The 12,664-nt window shown below is 39.9% G+C and overlaps 1 protein-coding gene across 1 annotated transcript in view; it reads left to right on the top strand.

Annotated features, from left to right (window-relative positions):
* Positions 1-12,664, top strand: part of LOC149226376 (beta-galactosidase 6-like) — a 149,301-nt gene that overhangs the window by 42,079 nt on the left and 94,558 nt on the right. The window contains exons 11-12 of the mRNA XM_089377472.1: positions 7,299-7,417; positions 8,752-8,916. Coding sequence (XP_089233598.1) covers positions 7,299-7,417; positions 8,752-8,916 — 284 coding nt within the window. The remainder of the gene's footprint in view (positions 1-7,298; positions 7,418-8,751; positions 8,917-12,664) is intronic.

The raw sequence follows: 12,664 nt of genomic DNA on the forward strand, positions 1-12,664 counted from the left end.
AGACTTGGAGACTCTGTATTGACTATCGAGCGTTGAACAAGATCATTGTTCGGAATAGGTACCCAATCCCATGCATTGATGTCCTTTTGGACCAGCTCAAGGGGGCCAAATATTTCAGCAAGATTGACTCGACGTTAGACTATAACCAGGTGCCTATCAAACCCTCCGATGTGTGGAAGACTACCTTCAAATCCAAGGAGGGCCTTTTCAAATGGTTGGTCATGCCTTTCGGGTTGACGAATGCCCCTGCAACCTTCATGAGATTGATGGACGACATCTTGCGACCCTTCACCAATGCATTCGTGGTGGTGTATTTAGATGACATCTTGATCTTCAGCCAGAGTTGGGAAGAGCACCTCCACCATATTCGACAGGTCCTTCAAACCTTGCGACAACACAAGTTGTGTGCCAATTTGGAGAAATGCACTTTTGGCATGACCCAGGTTCAATATCTGGGGTACATCATTGATGAGCAGGGTGTGCATGTGGACCCAACCAAGATACAAGTCATTCGAGATTGGCTAGCCCCAACCACTCTAACAGAGCTCTGCAACTTTTTGGGTCTTACCAATTTCTATTGCAGGTTCATGTTGGGGTTCTCTCATATCACTTGGCCTTTAAGTCAAGTCACCAAGGGCAGAGCGAAAGCAAAGTTTTTTTTTGGTTTGAAACCCAACAGAAGGTGTTTGCCGAGTTGAAGCATCGCCTCTGCTTTGCACCAGTGCTCACATTACCATACTTGCAGTAACCATTTGAGATTGAGACAGACGCCTCCAACTATGTTATTGGTGCAGTTCTTACTCAACAGGGGCATCCAATGGCTTACCACAGTGAGTCACTTTCAGACAGTTCAAAAGTATCCCACTTACGACAAAGAAATGTATTCCATTGTGCAGGCTTGCCTTCAATGTAAGAATTACATTATGGGGAAGGAAATGGTCATCCACACAGACCACCGACCCTGCAGATTATACAGACACAAGTGGAAGTTGCAGAACGATCACCATCAGAAATGGTCCACATACATGCAACAGTTCCATTTGAACATTAAGTACAAGAAGGACATGACCAATAATGTTGCAGACTGCCTCAGCCGACCACCAATCATGGCATTGATCACTATGCTAGACCCCTGTGGGCACAAGACTTCGGGTTGACTGCATCTTTACAAGAGCTATCTAGAATTCGGCAGCACATACCAAACACTCCTAGAGGGGAAGCAAGTTCCAAATTTTCACCTCTAGGATGCATTGGTATGCCACTTGGGACACATCTGTTTTCCTTCAAGCGAGCGTGCCAAGATGATTTGGGAGGCGCACTACAGTTGGGTTGTTGGATAGTTCGGAGTAAAGAAAAAGTGGCAGTACTGCAAAAGTATTTTTATTGGCTAAAACTTCACCAGGATGTGGGGAAGTACATTAGATCCTGCACCGCTTGCGCCATTGCCAAACCAACCATCAAGAAGCAAGGCCTATATACTCCTCTACCTACTCCTATTCGACCTTGGGAATCCATCTCCATGGATTACACGTTCGACCTTCCTTCTACTAAGCATGACAATGACTTCGTTTTCATGGTCATCAACAGATTCTCTAAGATGGCCATCATGGCGGCTTGTAAAAAGAGTATCACAGCAGAAGCCATTGCTAAACTCTTCTTTGAGCGAGTGTGAGTACACTTTGGGATCCCACAGTCCATTATCTCAGATCGGGACAACAGATTCCTAAGTGCATTTTGGTCAAGTCTTTGGTCGATGCTAGATACCAAACTCACTAAGTCCACAACGTTCCACCCTCAAACTGATGGCCAAATATAGGTCGTCAATAGGATGATCGTACACATTCTGCGCATGTACAACTCGAAGCAATCCATGCACATGGGATGAAAACCTCCCCTATGTCCAACAAAGCTCTCCATAGCTCAATGGGCCATAGCTCCTTTCAGGTAAGGTTGGGATTTCAGCCATTATGTTCCATTGATGTGGCTATACCATTTGCAACTACTCAGGCATATTCGACTCACGTCCAGTCCGAAGACGAAAGGGCTAACAACTTCATTGAGCGCATTCAACACATTGGCCAACAGGTCCATGATATATCGGACAAAGACAATGCTGAGTACAAACAACGCCATAATCAACATCGAGTGCCGCAAAAGTTCCAGTGGGTGACAAAGTTTGGCTACATTTGTAGAAAGAGCTCCTTACTGGACTCCATCGCAAGCTTTTCCCGCTTTGATATGGGCCATACTCCATCACCAAGGCTGTAGGGGACAATGCCTTCGAGCTCAACATCCCACTGTTCTTTGGTCTACACCAGTGTTCAATGTAGACCGCCTTCGGCCATACTTTCCACCATTGTTGGACACATCCGACATTGTAAAACAACTCACACCAACAGAGCTAAACCCGAACTGCATGGAACAGGCCACAACTGATCAACTCATGCACACGTAGATCAAGAACCCTTGCCAATAGAGGATCCAACTATATCGAGTTGTCAAAGCAAGCCAACTCCTTCACCAGGGCAAGTGGGTCACCAGGGACCGGGTTCAACAGAAATTTCCTCACCTCATAGAGGCTCTACACGCAATGGGTAACATTGCTTCCTAAGGAGGGAGGATTGATCCAGGTGGATAATAGTGGCCACCCGCTTATTCCACCTAGACCTCTAGTCAGTTTCATTTGTTTCCTTGTTTATTTCAACATTTACTATTTTTAGCAGCTCTTCGGGTCCTGAACTTCTGGAGCAGTTTCGACCCCCTAAACGACGTTTTTTGAGGTCCGCAATAGGCTCGTAGCCATAAGAAGGGGCCTGCATCAAATCCTGTAGTAGTCAGAGAGACCTTTCCAACAAGGTATTGTACGCGCCAAACAAAGATAATATGACGAAGTTATGACCTCGGGAAGTTGGCTGCCCAACGAGGCCTACAAACTCTTGCCGTTCCATCTCTTAGGTTAGGGTTTAGGTTGCTTAGGGTTTTCCCTTGTTATTCAATAATTAATAGGCCCTAGAGCCTCATTGTAACACAATTCAGAGGCATGTAGCTGCCACATCTCTTCTCAGAGATAAGCTACCATCGCCCAAGCTAGTTTATTTCCATTCTATTTGTAAGCATATTTCAGTATTCTGATATTAATGAAATGAAGTGTTATTCTGCTACATCTCTGTATTTATGGTTAAATCTGTAATTTGTTGCGTTCTTGTTTATGTTCGGATCAACATGCATCCAAGATTCACCACAACCATCCATGAAAAGAGATCAAAATCCACACCAATGAAATCCCCTACAAAGTCACTCAAGTAGTGCTTTATAGTGAACTAGAGAAAAAAATAGTAATCGAAGAGATGAATGTCTCTCAAGTTGTGCAATGATTTAAATGACCCTAGTGCTACCCTTTAGATTATAGGGAAACCAATCGCTTTAGTTCAAATCAGACTAAAAGCCCCTGAAAATAACAAATCCACTATACAAGGTGGATAGGTCATCAAGCGAACCCCCAAAACAACCTCAAATGTGAAAATACAATGATAAAACATGAAAAATCCCCTTAAAAAGGTTACATGTGATTGTAGAGGTCTCAAAATGGTGATGTCATCCTTAAAAAGACATGAGTTTCCATCAAAAGGCTTAATGAATAGTCCAAGGAGCATGTCTCCTCATCAAAGTCATGTCTTATCGCCAAAAAGTGCTCTTTCAAGCATAATGTCGTCCTCCTCAAGCCCCATGTCATGTAATGGGGTACCATGTCATCATGTGGGGCAACATCCTAGCTCTAAACAGACAATGTCCATGGTGCTAGTGGTGGAGGAGGGTTTCTAGAGGTGTGCCAAGTCATCTTTGATCAAATACCAATGTCCATTATGAAGTGGAAGGGCCTCCAAAAGGTGTGCAATCGTCATCTTGGAAGTGTAGAAGTACCATCAACATCCTCCAAAGGACTATGACCATGTTTAGATGATCATCAAGTACATGCTCAAGGAGTCAAGTATGATCGACTAGCATGGACATAAGAGTCATTAAGGCATGAAAACGGATCATATTCAATATTAAAGCCATGTAAGTATATCACACAAAATATCTACCCCAAATTTCACACCAGCTTAAGACCTTATACAAGTTGTCTAATTTAGGTGTCAAAGGATCATCAAATGCCTCTATTGGGTGCTCGTAGCCCTAGTGGGAGGAACAATTCCTAGGCAAACCCTTGAATCAATAGGCATTAGTGATAGGTGATATGGTCTTGGAGTGTACTTCGTGAGAGGTGTCATAGTCTTATACATGGGTTATGAAGGCCCTCATCCATGAATGCCTTTGTGGAGGGAGTGTGGTTTGCATTACTTGAGTTACTATTTCCTTGACACTGCTTTTTCTACCTTTAGACTTTTTCTTTGCTTTGATTGGTTTGCTTAGCAAGTTTTCATTGAATTCAATTAAATCCTCTTTAAAGATGGGCAGTTCATTGCTTACAGGGGTTAGATGTTTTCTTTAAGTCCATTTTACTTTGATATGTGTGATATGCACAAGACTAGCGTGATGGCCTCACATGAGGGGGTAGAGCTGAAGTTATTCTTGGCTTTTATTCATGTCATTCATCCTTGCCATCATTTTACATCTTAACAGTTGGCACATGTTTTTCATTTCTTTCTTTTTACCGTTGCATAAACTTTTTGGGCATTTTCAAGCCCTTCTTCTCAGAGGATGAGGCAAACAGGGAATCAATATGAGTGATTGGAAATAATCAAACAAAATAAAGGACAACGGGTTAGGGACAAATGCCAAGTGTTAAGCATGGAGGTATGTGGTCAGGCTACTCTATCAAGGCTTCTTAATCATGCCCCTCTTAGACAGTAAAGGGAAAGTTCCAAGGTGCTTGCACTTTACTAGAAGGAAGAGATGACTACCAAGATGAAATAAGACAAGTATATCTTCTAGGCTTCATGATCCATTCTCTGATTTCAACTCATGATCCTTACTTAGATGCCTAAAACATTAAATGTAAGCACTTTGTACAAAACAATGGCTTATGTACTTAATGGTTGTTGACCTACATATGGCTTCACTCACTGAATCTCTGACATATCATGTGAGTTCATGGCATACTAAACAATACCGTTAATTTGACTACATATTGGAAAAACCCTCTAAAGATCACATTATTTAACCCCTTATCAATACGAACCAAATACACCTTCCCAATTTTAAAAACCCCTACTTTCACTAGATATTGTAGGTATCCATCTTTTCATTAATATTTTTTATACCCCTTTATATTTTTTCATTAACTTTGAGCTCCATTTTTTATACATATCAATGTAAAACCCTTTACCCCCTATATATCCGCCAATATATTCCGTCATTTTTTCTCTCGATATATATCCCCAATATGAATGCACGTGGTATGGTATTGCTCCTCAGTGAAGCCCTTGTGTTGACCTACCTTCATCAGAAGAGCATTCAAGTGGATGAACTGATCAATGAGTGGGTCAGAGGCATTTGAGAAGCTGCTATCTGAGGATCATGTGAAGCTGCAGGCTGGAAATCTGAATCATGGGAGAAATTTTTTCTCCTATCGTTACCCTGTGTATACATGGGTAACATGCCCTAAATGCAACAATTGTAGAATAAGATCCTTGTACTTCAATCATCTTTTTTCACCCTACGTGAGATAATACTTCCAACTTGGCTCACGTAGAAGGCATCAAACAAACCTATTATGTGGTTGATTCAAGCATCTTGCCATTTGTTGCAAAAGGATGAAATAAATATGCTGCTGTTTCTATCCTAATCACCTCTTTTAAGTCATTTTATCCCTTCCTTCTGAGTTTAAATTTGAACATGGCCAACCATCTGTCTAGATTGGCGATTTATCATGAGAATTCCATTTAGATGTCAGAACATTGTTGGAACTGTCCTCTTGAAGTGGTGAATTTGCAACAAGATTCTCAAAATCGGGCTGCTCCCTGAAACCAAAAAATATCTTCTAAAGGCTTATTGAAATATGAAAACTTCCCCTCTTCCTCAAGACATAAGCTTGATGGCAACATTTCTTTTCTACTGGGTGCCCTGCCTAAGGTTTCGAAGAGTTCACAGACATCAAGTTGTTTATGCAATCTTTTAGTGGAGTCAAAATTGATAAAATTATTCTTGGTGTTGGGCTTTATAGAGATAATTATCTTCTTTTGCTAAAGACATCCATGAACTTGTCTTGAGAAGGTTCTTTATCTATATAATGAGGGAGCCTCCTCTTTTCATTTGTTGGAGAATATTGGAATATTTGCCTACTAATTCTATTGTACTTCTTTTATTTTTGTTCTAAGTGTTGTTTAAGGATATTGCAAAGTTTGTTGGAATTTTATACGTGTGTTGGAGGAAAGAGCTACTACAAGGTCAAAGAAGGGCACCTTGCTCCACTTGAGAGGGCAATCGAAGTATAAAACTCTTTCCCTATAGAGCTCTTGTAGTAAGGGTCTATGCTAGCCACCCTTTGTTATTGCTTTTATTACCCACCACGTGGTTAGCTTTATTCAATGGGTATGGCCACATTGCATTAATTAATCAGTTGACACCAACTACTTAGTGGGCCTGATGGCCACATTACATTAATCATTCTCTCTCAGTATAGTGAATATCCTTGCTAGGTACATCACACCAAGACATAAAGTTGACATTCATGGCCATACTTCATGTTCGCCCTATTGAGGACTGCAAAATTTTCGATTCTTTTAATTATAGAGGTCTGCACAAAAGAAACAAATGAAGACGTAGTGACTGAATAAGAATTTCCACCAATTTTCACCTTAGGTACTGTATGTTTCTGTCTCTTCTCCTTCACACGTGTTTTATGTTGCATTTTCATTTTTCTTATAATGAGAAATATAATGATTCAAATATTTCATATTGTCTAATGGGGCATAACTCATGCTTTTTGATTTACAGTACTAACTAATTGTTATACATATGTGTGTTTTTTTTCTGACTTTCTATATCATTTGTTTTGTTGGGGGGGGGGGGGGGGGAGAGGAAGTTGGGTGGTGGGGCGGGGAGGGTTTTCCATCCATTGTCCTTTTGAAATTTGTGGGGTATGTCCATTTGTACCCAAACTTGCAACCCCCCTCTTCCCCTGCCCCCATCCGTAGACCTTGGACAAGCATAAACAACCTCAGATATATTTGTGGTTATACTAACTTTGTTCATAATTCTTTTGAAAGAGAATGCATTAATGTGAAAAGATTCAAAAGACTTTGCTTTTCCCATGATTTTTGAAAATGAAATGAGGCAATATAATTTTGGTCCAGGAATTGTGAGGCAGCCTAAATGGGGACATCTTAAGGAGCTACACAAGGCCATTAAACTTTGTGAAACAGCTTTGGTCAATGCAGAGGCAAAGTACACATCTTTTGGTTCTGGGCTAGAGGTTAGTTTTATTTCTACCTTTCAGTTGTTCTGGTATGAACTTCCTACACTTATAATTGTGTTCAGTGTTACTAAACATTACACATACAGGCGCACACACACACACATATAGATATAGCTGTATTTTCTTGTGCATGTATTTTCTTTTATTTGGATGGGTCCCTGATGCCATACCCTGCAGCAATCTCTTTAATCTTTTAATGAAAAATTACTCTGTTTAAGGGAGAAACGATAAACCTTCTAATAACAACATAAAAATATTCTTTGTTTTGACCACTGATGTAACCTCACCTTTAATTCAGTAGAAACAAAGGCCGACAGTGGAAATTAACCTTTATATGTATAACTTCAATCATATGTATGTATTAGTATCTTGAGAATTTCACGTACTTCAGGTAGTTGTTTGGTGTTAAGGAGCAGATATTGTTTCCCACCATAAATAATATGGTTCTACTTCTGTGTGGCCATGTAACAATGTCCTAATACTCAGTTTTCATAAATTTACAATGTACATCTACTTGATGTGTAAAATACGCTACTCTGCAAATGCAAAATGATAAACTGAGATCAAAATAACTAGGTTCTGTGGTTGCAAATTAACCCCATGTAGCAATAGCGTAATGTCCAAATACCTAAACTACCGGTGGGACTGAAATTTTGTATAAATAAGCCATCATTTGAGCCTGTAACCCTGCTAAACTGGTCAGTACAAAAGTTGAGGCTGTTTACCTGCTACCTATTGAATCATGAACTTAACAAGCACTTATTCAGTCATTGATCTTAAACGGTACCTGAGAATGGATGCAAAGATTGGGGGTCTTAAGGGGACAGTAGCCTTGAGCAATAAGTAATTTTTTCTGGTGAGTACACTGAAGGGCCAAATAACTATTGACAACCAAGTCAATCAGTAGAGTTTTTTCTCTGCTTGTTAATAGTACATTTGGAACATTTTGCCAATGATGAAAGCAGGTGACCATTGGTTGGCTGTATCTTGATGAGATAATGTGTAGTCCGTCTGCAGTTATATTTTTCATTTGTTTCAGTAGATTCACATAACCAGAAAAAATGATTGAAGCATTACAGACACCAAATTTAAATTCTTAACAGATTATATCTGTGGCTATGCCGCTATAAAATACCATCCTGTAACTTACTTTAGTTGCAATCTAATTTTGAAGGCATACCTGTTGTCATATTTATTATAAATGACACTGTCATCTGGCGGGTCCATGCTATTACTGGAAAATCCGGTGAATTTGATTGGATTATACTATTGAGTTATAGAAACAAAGTGAAATACATAGCATAATCTGGTTTCAAACATCTGGCTTGCAGGCACATGTTTACTCTTTGGGATCTGGAACATGTGCAGCATTTCTTGCCAATATTAATACACAGTCCGATGCAACTGTGAAGTTCAATGGGAACTCTTATCATTTGCCTGCATGGTCTGTCAGCATCCTCCCTGATTGCAAAAATGTGGCGTTCAATACTGCAAAGGTACAATTCAAGCATGCACAATAGATACAACTCATATTTTTCACTAGATAGTACAAGACACTTACAATTGAAATCATGGTTTTGTTATGGTTTAGGGTTGCTGGTTCAAAACATTGAAGGGTAAATTGTGAACTGTATTTCATGAGTTACCCTACCAATAAAAAGTCTCATTCCAAACATGTGTGAGGATTGGATCTAAATGAGTGTCGAAATTGAATTTAGGAATGTTCTATCTTGAGCCTCCATGCAATATCTGCAAGGTTATGAAATATATACTGTTTTCTGTTATTTGATGTAACCGTTTTTTTCATTTGATGTGTTATAGTGTTAAATATGTATGTCATGAAAGTTGTAACCACTTTTTTGTCCCATACGTCTATGGTCTTGTGGACAGTTTAATAAAAATGTCTGTCTTTCATAGCCAAGTAGAGAAATGCTAGCAAAGAAAAATAATTATGTGTGACCTGATACTACTCTGAGGGAGCCATACATGATGACTGCACTTGCATTATCTTATGTATCTCTGAGGAATTGGAACCCTGTTTATATTTCAGTGAGGATGACTACTAGAATATTTTGGACATTACTCTATATTTTGATTCCTTTGTGAGGATGAAATAGCACTAGAAGATAGCATGTAGCAATGACACTGAAAGTGACGACTTTTAACAGTCTTGAGGTGATAAATATAGAAGATTTTATTTGACAGTTACAGATTCTGCCTGGACATATATTCTTAATGCAGTTATTATGATAACAAAAAGAGTTCCCACTTTAAATATAGCACCTATAATGGTCTAGAAGTAGAACCATTTAGATATTGATGGACACCTGTAGTAACTCCTGGATTATCAAAGGCTATATAATTGGGTGGATAACTGGTTTAAGGAGAATGCTGCTTACCTTGAAATTTGAATGATAATAGGACCAAGTCACTGATTATTCTCCAGGTTTTAAGGAAATGGTACTGAGTTGATGTAAGAGGTATTATAACATTTAAGTTGTGTCACCACGTACATTGCATGGGGGTCTATGTAGCATGATCCCATGGTCTTGCAGTAGTTTTAGAGCAGTTTATATGAGATTGTCCCAGAGAACAGACATCCTTTATCATACCTCCGTCATCGCTGGTGATTGGATTGCAGATTTCATGGATGCATATACCCTTCTGGACATGTCCCTTATGGTTCATTGAGATATCCCAAGGCTTCCTAGTAAGTGACAACTGCTGCGGGTGTGTATTACTTTCCTCTAAAGGTATTGATGCAACCCCTGGTGACTTTTTTCCATGGCATTCCTTATTATTTTCCAGCACATGGACGGTTACCTTGGTGGTGTATTTGGTTAGGAGAGTGTACAGCATCACCCATTTTCAGCCCCTCTTAGTATATTGGTCATATTTTGAGCTCCAGCAGCTTCATCATGTAATTTATTCATATTGGAGAGACATTGCATGTATTTGTATACTCCTTGGTGAAGATAGCATGCATTTGATCAAGTGGGATTAATTGACAGTTTTTACTAAGTTTAGACCAAGGTTTCCAGGGTTAATTATTTAAAAATAATTAATCTCACTTTACTGTAGGTTCCTAAGTCATTTAGGCTATAACTTGGTGAACTGAGTGGGACACGTCACCTTGGAGTTCACATGTGTCATGTATGATTGTAATATGATATCATGTGACCTTTTTCTCATCCCACACCCCTCTTTCTTTCATCTTGAGTATTTTCACGAGTTAAATTGTAAAAACCTTATGTTGTGGGCTTAGCTTCTAGAAGAGAGACCAAGCCCTCTCTAGACACCATGCACCCACCTCATTGAACTGGCTGTTAGGACTAGTTGTTAGAAACTAGCTGGTGGCATTTTGGGCTATTCATTTCTGTATATACAATCCCCCTCTCTCATGTGAAGGTTGTTGGAAGAATTAGTGCTTGAGTTCTGCATGTTATATTTTGAAATAAGCCCTTGGCTGGTCTTGTGGTGCGCCCTAGAGGCTGGGTTCATCTTTGCTGGAACTTCTTCATCGTTTGTTGTGAGTGTGCATTTTCTGAGCAACATTGTTCCATCTCATGAGAAATTTGTCATCTGAAATACTTTCTCTGACGCATTTCTCTCAATGCATAGTGAAAAACACATAGGGTTGTCTCATGATAAATCCTATTCTGCATAATCTTATCCCTTTCTGCTTTAGCTATGTATTGTGATGGAGATTTCCTGGTTTTGTTTCAAATTAGGAGTAGGTTCACTTCCAGCTTGAATGCTTTAGTCGGTGCGCCCCATTTTCCTCAACAAGGTGACCTCCCTCTTCACAAATCTGCCTGACCCCGTTCGCCCAATAGACAAGACACTGGTACCCTCTTTTCTGGGGACAACGGATCCAAGTTTCACCCTAGCGGTCCATCCTGAAAGATCTGTTGTCCCATTAGCTCAGCTTGCACCTTATCTATGAAGCTGGTGCCCCTTTTCCCCATATCCAGATCAGGAAATACAATGGTAAAACCCATATATGATTTGTATACATAAACCTACTCGTTCTCATGTCCCCATTTTTATTTTCCTCTATATTACAGCCAGGATGGGTTTCCAAGGTATATGATGGCTAGGCCGCAGGAGCAGGATTATATCATCAGGGGTCTCGGGGCGTTTTGGGGAGTTTTTATGGGATACGATGGCATTCTCTTGGTATATTCTATCATCTGCACAACTTGCCGTTTGTTCCGTTTCACTCCAACAGCTTTCGGAAAAAAGGTTATTATTGAGTCTGACTTAATCATTTTCGCTTGAGGTGGCATTCTGGGAGAAATATTTGATGGAATACCTCAGTATATTAGCTTGTTGGAACTAGAATGAGAAGGTCTACAGGATGGGATGCTGAGAATTGACTTCTATCTTGATTTTGGGTAGCATTGGATGTGATCTAGCTTCGAAATTTTGTGGAGGGGCTAAAAGTCATGAGATCTCCACGACCCAGAAATCGTTTGGAGAAATTCGACCTTGACGATGAGTTATTAAAATAATTAATATTTTTAATGGGGTTCCTAAGTCTAAACTTAGGAAAATAAAAATATTAATGGGTATTAATAAAGATATGGGTGAGAAGCTTCTAAGAGACGAGGATCAAGTCTGTTTTAATCTTAGCCGTTGATTAGGGACTTAATCTCGGCTGTTGATTCATCAACAGGAAAAGTATAAGAGAAGGCTTGAGAGTCATTTGGAGACACACCGGGAAAATACTCAATAACCTGAGGGAAATGGATTCTCAAGGAGAAGGAGTTCGATTTTAGAGGGAGAGTAGCAAGGTGAAGGAAGAGGAGCGTATCAACATCAGTCAAAGACTGAGGAAGAGGTGACGTTGAGCATTTGAGAGAGCACAGAGCGAAGATCAGTGAGACAGTGCGGAGCGAAGATCAGTGAGACAGCGCAGCTGGAGACGCAGATCTCACGCATAAGTGATGCAGAAGTGACACAGAGGAGGGTAGAGGGTCTCCATGGTGTCAGAACTTCTCTAGGAGGAGGAGAAAAATTGTCTCAGGTGTCTCTCAGAAGTGTCTCAGTATTTTGTAGAATGTTTCTTTGTAAAGAGATTGTTTCTGAAGATTAATAAATGAACCGTCAACTGCTGCACCGGTTTTCCCGCATTGGGTTTTTCTGGGGACAATTGTCCAAAAATAACTGTGTTGATGTGATTGATTCTTGTGCTTGTATATCACTGTTATTTTTCTCTATGCTTTTATGTGATAATTGCAG

Source organism: Pinus tabuliformis, chromosome J, assembly GCF_031772625.1.
Source record: "Pinus tabuliformis cultivar Carrire ecotype Pingquan chromosome J, CPIR1, whole genome shotgun sequence".
In the NCBI taxonomy this organism is placed as follows: Eukaryota; Viridiplantae; Streptophyta; class Pinopsida; order Pinales; family Pinaceae; genus Pinus; species Pinus tabuliformis.